The following is a 9235-nucleotide window of genomic DNA, read 5'->3' as shown; positions in this document are numbered from 1 at the left end:
TCACCAGTGACCCATAATAACGATGACAGTCCCACCTTAGGTCTGCATGCTTTGTTCGCATGTTAAACTCTTTGAAGTCGTGAAGTCGATAGGAACAGCGAAACCTGTCTTCATTAAAGTTATAAGCTTTCGTTCGACGGCATTTGGTGTCACCCCACGAAACTGGCGTAAACATTATTTGGCTACCACAGTTGACATATTTGGAAGTGTACAGGCCAAGTGCCTTTTGATGCATAAAGCCGGGTATTACCGAGACTGCATACGCGATCATTTGCCGTGCCGTAACTGCAAAATTATACTGCTGGGCAATAGAACAATGGGAAAAAAGCTTTTGGACAGCCAACGCACTGCACACTCTAAATCTGGCCCAACGTATGCGTGCAGCGGACGCCGCAAGGCTATTCTGTTTGCTCACCGTGCTACACTCTGCTACATAAGGCCACCCCGCCCGCCTTAGTAAACGTGCACGACACGCAATGCGAGCAATTAGGGTGGGCAACACTTGCGTCCTAACTACGGATGCAGCCGACGGGACGAAAAAAAGAAATGAAGATTGCGCAGGCAGCTCCAGCTGCCAACTTGATCCGAGGAGTGAGCGGCCTCAGACGTCATCTTTGCCGTTCGCTTCACTCGTGCACGCGGCTCGTGTATGCGAAAGCACCGGCCGCGTAAGTCCGTGCGAAGGCTTCGGGTTCAGTTGCGCCACGGGAGATTGGAAGATTACGGTGTCCGCTAATATAATGCAGAGCCGTTATAACAGGCAGCATGCCCGCACCAGCGCAAACAACAGAGGCGTCCCGGTGAGCCTTCATTCCCCGTGGCGGCGCGGCAGAAAGGGCAAGGCTCCAGGCGGTGCTATGCAGCGCGTCCATATCCATGTGTGTGTATAAAGGGAGCTAGCAACAAGCTTAGTCGCGAAAGGCGGACGGTGCTTCGAACCGACCGAGAGACCTTGGGTATTATAAACAGTGCCGTTCGCGCCAGTCGTGCGCGCTAGGCTTCCTGGAGCCGATTCTAAAAGAAAACTCAGCCGAAGGCCTCCGGGGCAGAGGAGAACGAGAGATTAATGACGCCGTGCTGCGACTTCCGCACCAGTAGGCGCCCGGAGGCGAAACCTTTTGTGTCGGGTATTACACTGACTGCCCGGTAGAAGAAAGCAAGAAGAAAAGGAGGCGGAAAACAGTTGGCTGCTAAAGTATTCCAGATTGCTTCATGCAGTCTACGGTCGTTCACTTTGCCCTGAGGAGTAAGAAAATAGCTTCTTTATGAGACGTTGACTCGTTCTACAGCACGTGGAAGTTCGGTAACCCGGATAATGGGCATTTGAAACATTTCTCAACGCAATAACGACCCATGTCGGATGGCATCAGTTTCATCGTTAAGTAGCGCTTGAAGCAGGACGACAGCAGAGAAGACACACACGACGCCTTCTCTGCTTTCGTCTTATTTCAAGCGCTATTAACGATGTATCAACAGCGACTAGCCGAGCTGCGATTGTATACTGTATCAGGTTCATCTACAACAGCACAGGCTACGCATGGCCAACAAGCACAAGCTCTTCGCGTGCGTGCGTGCGTGCGTGCGTGCGTGTGTGTGTGCGTGTGTGTGTGTGTGTGTGTGTGTGTCTGCGTGTGTGCGTGCGTGTGCGTGCATGTGCGTGCATGTGCGTGCGGGCGTGTGTGTGTGTGTGTGTGTGTGTGTGTGTGTGTGTGTGTGTGTGTGTGTGTGTGTGTGTGTGTGTGTGTGTGCGTGTGTGTGTGTGTGTGTGTGTGTGTGTGTGTGTGTGTGCGTGCGCGCGCGCGCGACAGAGATTGAGAGAAAAAGAAAAAAAGATGAAATGGTTTTTGGTTCCGTTTCGGAGATTTGCTGAAAAATTCCAGAACCACGAAGGCTTCCTGCTTTGGTATTTTGCTGCGATATCTGTTAAGGATCCCATTTCACGAAAATCCTGTCGTCTCTTACGTCCCATCGTCTCATACCTAATGAGCGCCAAATGTGTTTCTTCATATTAAGGATGAAACGGAGAAAGAAATAGGAGGAGAGAAGTGAGAGATGCGCGTTGGTCCTTTCGTGGACGACGACCAGATTATCTTGGTTGGCCGAGCAGACAGCGACAGGATTGCCCATGGACATGTGGACTAGGAAGCCACCCTACAATTTTTTTTCAGTAGATCTCTCCTCCTCCTCCTCCTCCTTTCATGGGGTCACGTCGGCTGTTACTGTGGCGCATGTGCTACGTAAAAACAGCGTCAACAGCGGTGGCCAGGTCCTGCAACACGAAGGAAGCGTCGTTTGCTTTCGGTTCTTCGGCGATTCTGCTTCTTGCGCCGAAAGAGTGCCGCTTCCTCGTCGCCCAACGCAATTTCCGCAAACCAAGGCGGCTCGAGGCGAAATATCCGTGTTGTGACGACCATGTATCGATAGGCAAGCTGGAAGGAACAGCTGAGCCACTGTCCTTGATTTTACGCTGCTGTACGTTGACTTACGGAATTTTTTTAAAGTGCACTGTCGATGTAGTAGTACGGCTACGCTTCCATCGATTGAATGCGGGGTTTAAGGCACCGAAGCTACACTTGGGCTATGAGGCGCGCCGTAGTGGAGGGCTCCGGATTAATTTCGACCGGCCGGGGATCTTTACCTTGCGCTGAAATGTCGACACACGGGCGTTTTCGCTTTTCGCCTTCATTGGAAAAGCGGTCACCGCGGACGGGATCGAACCCGCGACCTTGGGCTCAGCAGCACAACACCTTAGACACCGAGACACCACGACAGGTCGGTTATGTTTCCAGTACATCTGCCAAAAAAAAAATGGTGACGAGGAAAAGGTGTCCTCAGAGCAAAAATCAGCATTCTCACTTTTTTTTTCTCATTGTCGTGAACTCACAGCTGTTCCCGACATAGTTTTAGTAGAGCGGCAAAATCTGAACTCAACAGGGCTTTTGCGCGCCGAAGCCCTGCGAGTTTAGCATAGTCGTACTTACGGATTCATTTAGGCCACCCGCGGACATTTTACGTGCGCCCAACCTTCGGAAAAAGCGCTCTTGATAGCGGAGCCGTAGTAGGCTGCCCTCCCATACATTTTTCATGACCGTGGCCCAAAACACCCAGCGACCCAAGAGAAAATAAAAGACACTTTTGGGGTCATGCGAGAATTGAACTTGGGTCTCGAGATTACAAGGCAAGCGCATTCCCCACCATGTTCCCGAAAGCGGAACGATGCGCACGCCGCGTGACAGGTGAACTCGACCGCACGTGAGCAGAACAAGCGCACGCCAGCCTCAGGGAGCTTTGATTTTGGAGAAGCTGTCTCTAAAGTGTGGCCAGTCGGCGTTGCGAAGCCATTCGCACCAAAAAACGAAGAAAAGAAAGCGAACGCAAACGCAAACCCAATACAGCACTAAAGCAGCCTTCGATAAGTATCGCAAGGTTATCGCCCTCAGTCACGTAAGCAGTCTGAAGAGCCTGATGAATTTTTCATATCCGTGGCTCGAAACTCCCAGCGGCCCCTATGCGGAGGCAGAGCGAACCAATAAGGCAAACCGGTGCTCACAGCATGACCGAGGTGGCACTGCGCAAAGAATATGCCGTTTTGCAGACGCTTGACGGTGTGTTTGTTTCCAGTGCGCGTGCTTTCAAGACGAACGGGGCGAACTGCCGGACCATTGTAACGGTGGCCGGGAAGCACTTATTGCAGAAGAAAACGTATTTATCTTGTAGTTCCACCCACCCAGAAACCTACTGTTTGTGGCCTGTACAGCTACGCTAGTGTGCCGCCTCCACAGGGTGAAATGGCAGAATATTTTTGTCCTTTTCCGCACCAGCAAGAACAACCGCAGCAGCGGCCGAGAATCGAGCCCCGGGCCTCGTGGTTCACGCCACGTTCCTCAGCCTCTGGGCTATCGTGTTTGTAAACGTAAAGTGACGCTCAGACTCACTCGGATCATAAATGCAAATAGTTTAATGATCATCCCTCCCCCGCCCTAAAGTCACCGTTTGCACCGTCGAGGCACAACCGGGTCCTTCGAAGCAACCCTATAAATATTAGCGTCCATAGGCGTAAGCACGGGCCGGTGCTGCAAAAGGCGCTGGTGGAACGGCCGGGGCTGCCGCGTACTTGGGTGCTGGCGCGTACACAGAGGCTGGAACCGCCGGCCTGGCAGCGAACGCGGCGTAAGGTCCTGGCACTGCGGCGGCTACGGGGGCCGGGGCGGCCTTGAATGGGGCGGGAGCGGCTACCACGCGGGCAGCGGCTACCACGGGGGCAGCGCGTACAACGGGAGCGGCTGCAACAGGGGCTGCTTGCAATGGAGCGGCGTTGTACAACGCACCGGCGGTCTGGCCGCCAGCAGTGCCCGGCTCGTTGGTGTCGACTGTGGCTCGGAACCCGTCGGCGTCGGCGACGTACTGGACGTGACGGAAGATGCCATTGGCGTCGGCGTAGCCGTAGGAGCCCGTCCGCACGTTGTTCACGTCGCTGGACTCCTGGCGCTGGACGCGCGTGCCGAACTCGTCCGCCGAGTTGTAGCCGAACGAGTAGGACTGCGCCGTCGGCTGTGGGGCGTCAATAAACAGAGGAGGAGAAGATTTCTGTTAACAAAATTTCTTTTTCTAGATATTGAGGTACAAAGGACCAAAAGGAGGTGGAAAGCTTTCGAGTGCCACACACATGTGACGCGTGCACACAAAAATAAGAAAAAGGAACAGTGGAGCTAACCTCGTCGCACAGCATGAAGACGCTTAGGCTCTACATTATCGGCTCGGGGATATCAGCCACGTGTGCCTCAGTGGGTTACATCACATGTGGGAAGAAACACTTGATGGCACAAGTGTTCATTGCATTTACGGGTCCATATTCTTTGTCTCTCTCTCTCTCTCTCTCTCTCTCTCTCTCTCTCTCTCTCTCTCTCTCTTAATCGCTCTTGTGCCATGAGTCGAATGATCAACCACCGTTGCCACCAGAGACGGCGCCATTCAGGGGAACAATGCCGACGTGGCTAGATATGACCGATGCTACAGTATGTATAAGGGCGTTTTTTTTTGTTTTTTTTTTTTCGAGATGAGCCAGATCTAGAACCCACCCGAAACTGAGTCGGATGAAGCTGAAGTGACAAGAAAAACTCGCAAATTTTCCCCTAAAAAAAGGGTGGTTAGGAAATAGTTGAGATAACACCCTGAAAAGGCGCACGCAGATCGTAATTCATATCGAAAATGAGCCAGATTCTGCTGTTTCACGGATCAAAATGAGCCAAATGCATTCGTCCGATGGGAGTTTGCTTTTGGCTTCAGTGGCCAGACTGTCTCGTGGGTGTTTCCAGTAGTTTTTTTTTTTTTTTTTTTTTTGCTATTCGAAGCTGCCTTATTATGAATTCAGATTCAGACGGCCATCAGGAGATCGGCGAAATATCTGATCCCAGATGTCAATGACGAAGTGAACGGAAGAAAAAGTGAACGAAGTGAAACTAAGAAATGTCAAACGATGCTTTCATTACGTCTCATCCGTCCCTACAAAAAATAACTCTAGTTATATATATATATTTTTACTCCTATATTTATCATTTCAGTACTTAACTATATAGCCGCTGCTTACAAGCCCTAGCAAATCCCCCCCCCCCTTCGCCCTCGCTCTGAGAGTACGAACCACTACGTCAAGGGGAAGAATAAAATATGAGCGTCCTTGTTGTGATGCGTTTTGGAAATTCATGGCAAAGCAATGAAGAGCTCGCTTACTTCGTTAGTGCTGTGAGGCGTGCCCAAGATAATTTTCCTAGGGAAGAATTCGAAAACAGCTGCTAATGGTGCCAAGGGAACTCACCTGATCTCCATGTATAGTTCTACTGTCCTTGAGGCCCTGCTTCATATTTTTAATGCCTTTTCCACCAAACTTCAATCGCATAATGCTTAAAAGTCAATTTAAAGAAAGTTTTCATAAGAACGCAGCATCAGCTAGAGTGTTTCAATTCAATATGAGCCAAATTCAAACTTATCACCCCAATATTGCTCAAATTCACGGCATAATTTTTATTACTTGTGCCCATAAACTTCCCCTACCTGACATGTAAAATATATCACATATAATAGTTTTGACGGCGCTGCTTTTTGGTCCAGTAACAAACTTCCCCTTGTTTCTCAGATTCTCGTTAGGTGGATCTGGATCATTTCGAAAAAAAAACGCCTCATATGTATATCGTTTACACAGCGAGAAAAGAGCAGTAATCTCCGAAGGTACGACGACACAGGAGAAGAAGCCAACGCTCTACACGTATATAAACGGTGCATTAAATTCACGAATTCTAGCATTGCCCGTTGGAAGCCTTAAAACAGATGGCACATAGTGGGACATCTGAACTGTTTGCTTGTAAGGTAACACGCATGTGAAGGTAACGCGCAGTGACTTACCGGACCATCGACAGGGGCGGCCACTGCCCTGGCTACCACGGGGACGGCGGCAGCGACAACACGGGGTGCTGGTGCTGGCAGTAATTGCGCTGGCGCAGGAAGTAAGTGCGGCGCCGCGTAGTATGGGGAGGCAGCAGCAGGCACGGCTCCCGCACATGCGCTGCCTACAAGCCCCAGCATGACGAAGACGGCCTGCGAGGCGCGTATACGCTTCAGACTAATCTCGCCAGTATCTGATGTGCCCGGCTCGCAAACACTCAGTGAACATCTCTGAAAGCTTTTCAAATTGATCGGTCTGGAAGCATGCCTTTGCAAGATAGCTTTACCGCCGTAGGAAAAAGCCTACTGTATGCCTTTTGACATATTGTCGCTGAGATTGATTCAAGTACATTTTCATTTCGTTCTTTGTTTATGTGTTTCCTTTTTGCAGGTACCCTATACATGTCTTGATTGACTGATTGTAGGGGTTAGCGCGCCGACGCAACGCAGGCGATGAGGCGCGCCGTAGTGTAGGGATCCGGATTAATTCTGCCCACCTGGGGGTCTTTAACGTGCACCGAAATCTCGTACACACGGGGGGCGTTTTTGCTGCCCGCCTCCATCAGAGGAGCGGCCGCCGCGGGCGGGAATCTGAACCGCGGCGTCGTGCTCAGCAGCACAACGCCTTAGCCACTGAGCCACCGCGGCAGGTTACCCTACATGTCTTGCCCTGATACCTAAAAGAAGGGGATTTCATGGCCGTTACGTTCCCATATCTTGCCTCTAAAAGTCTCAGTTTTCCGAAGAATACTTTTAAAGACCTGAGCGGCCACTCTACACCTACCTCACATCCGAAGTTTCACTAAAAAAGTCGTGTAGAGCAGCAGCTTTACCAGAGGTGGAACTGTCTGCCCGTCCTCTGCCTCGGTTTCACTGCATGCGGTGTGTGGCGGCACTGGTGGACGTGAATTAGCACCGCCACTAATGTGGAGGACACGAGCGAATGCAAATTACTTACTCCTTGCCATTACTTAGTATTAGTGCTACCGCAATGAACCATCCGCACAGACGACGTTATCCGCAGTCTAAACCGAAGCCAGATGATTCCAGTCAAGCCGCAACCATTTGCTATGGAACCACCAGAGTCCAGCTGTTTGTTGTTTCGGCAAGTTGAAATCAAAATTTAAAATCCACTTAGCTTTCTCCCCCAAGCAAGATATCAGAAGCAGAGTTTAAACCATTAAGGATTAAGTTTGACGCATTCCGATTAGTGTTCAAATCGCAGATGATTGCAAAGTCTGCGGAGGTGGAGGTGTGGCGGGGATGGCTTCACTAAAGCTTTCTAGCAGACAATAGAAATGATGCTGTGGTAAACACGACAGTATGAAAAGTTCTTTACTATTAGTCTAGCTGTGCACAAGTTTAGTGACCCTTACTTTTCAAAGCAAGATTTTCGGGAAAATGTCAGGAATTGTTTTTAAATCAGTGCTCCGTACCCCAAGTGTGACATCAAGGCCTATGTCTGCCTCATGAGTTCCGACATTGTACAGTCGAGCAAAATGCCGCGATGGCTGGGCTATCTTACAACAAATATATATTTTTTCCCCGCTTCGCGTTCGTCCTTAGGAGAGTATTCTTCGTAAAGTATTCGTTAAATTAACAGTTGTGATGCATTTACATAAGCACTCGGTACTTGCGGCATTAAGAACGAAGACTGAGCAAGACATCTTCACACTGGCCATAAAGAGCTATTTGCAGGTTAATGCGTTCTTGCTTGTATATAAACTCAAGCCCCCTTTCGTAATTCGCCACTCCCCCAAACCCCGCTACTGATCCTAATTTTCCGCATTAGAGAAATATTTCTCTAAAATATTTCTGTAACAAATAACGCTACATAAGCGGAATGCACAGGGGCGTAATTATAGCATTCACAATAAAAGTTAGCGCCACTTCCAAATCTCTCTTTCGTGCTTTCCCAGTAAATTTACGCCATCAATTATTTCGAATGCTATCAACCAATCAGCCCAGCAGCAAGTTTTACGAGACAATTATAGCTAACCACATTTCGAGAGCCCATTCTTTCATCAGTCTTTCAAGAAATCTAAGTTGCCCTAGCTCAACAACAGTTTCGGTCAACGTCAGTTTGTTTGAAGCAAATCTAATTTAGCTGTAGCAATGTATTTTCGCCAACCGAGCTCTCCCCTATGCCGCTCTAAACTTCCACGACCTCTTCGGCTTACCTCAGCAAACATGATTCGGTGGTATTCCTCGTGCAGCTCTTCGAAAGATCTGAGATGTCATCCTCGAAGGAGGATTCCTATATATATACATTTTCTCTCGCACCTCGCCACGCTCACTCTCACTGTCATTCGTAAACGCGAAAAAAAGGTAGAAAATAACGAAAACGACCCATTTCACCAGCGTGATCCGGGTCAGGGCAGAATTTGGGCATACTGGCGTAGACGAACGACTTTCGGCAGGGCCTGGCAAGGAGGCGGTCCTACGCGGGCGACATCGCCTAAGACAGGGAGCCGCGCCATCTGCATTTTAAAGCGCCCCGCTGAGTGGCAACACAACGTAGGCACTTGCAGCCCTAGGCGGAAAACTCGGGCTAAGCGCTACGAGTAGTGGCCGCGTTTGTCACACTGGTTGAACGAAATGTTTGAGTTTTTTTTCTGTATGTGTGCGCCTGTTAACATAGTGTCTGCAGTGAGTTGTTCCTTTTTGTTCGCAGTGCTCAATGCGCCTTAACCGGACCGCGAACTTGTTGCTGAGCTCTGACGTGGTTCAAGGACACCAGCTTTAGTCGGGTTTCTAACGCCCTACAGGCTACAAACTTGCACAGCAACGAACTCCTCCC

At 49.9% G+C, this 9235-nt stretch overlaps 1 protein-coding gene across 1 annotated transcript; it reads right to left on the bottom strand.

Annotated features, from left to right (window-relative positions):
* Positions 1-3787: 3787 nt before the first annotated feature.
* LOC144167651 (uncharacterized) lies at positions 3788-6581 on the bottom strand. Its single transcript, XM_077696840.1, has 2 exons — positions 6397-6581; positions 3788-4551 (listed from the first exon to the last, which is right to left on the bottom strand). The coding sequence occupies exons 1-2, from the start codon at positions 6574-6576 to the stop codon at positions 4042-4044; spliced, it is 690 nt and encodes a 229-aa protein (XP_077552966.1). The 5' UTR covers positions 6577-6581; the 3' UTR covers positions 3788-4041.
* Between the last annotated feature and the right edge of the window lie 2654 nt (positions 6582-9235).

This window comes from Haemaphysalis longicornis, unplaced genomic scaffold (genome assembly GCF_048455015.1).
Source record: "Haemaphysalis longicornis isolate Haplotype H1 unplaced genomic scaffold, Haemaphysalis longicornis Haplotype H1 scaffold_2, whole genome shotgun sequence".
NCBI lineage: Eukaryota > Metazoa > Arthropoda > Arachnida > Ixodida > Ixodidae > Haemaphysalis > Haemaphysalis longicornis.
Note: the sequence above shows the minus strand (reverse complement) of the source record. Positions and strands in the feature narration are given on the sequence as shown.

Coding starts and splice junctions, on each gene's coding strand:
- LOC144167651 (XM_077696840.1), bottom strand. CDS start 6,576: ATGCTGGGGCTTGTAGGCAGCGCATGTGCGGGAGCCGTGCCTGCTGCT. Junction 4,552..6,396: donor CCGCCCCTGTCGATGGTCCG/GTAAGTCACTGC, acceptor GACGCCCCACAG/CCGACGGCGCAGTCCTACTC.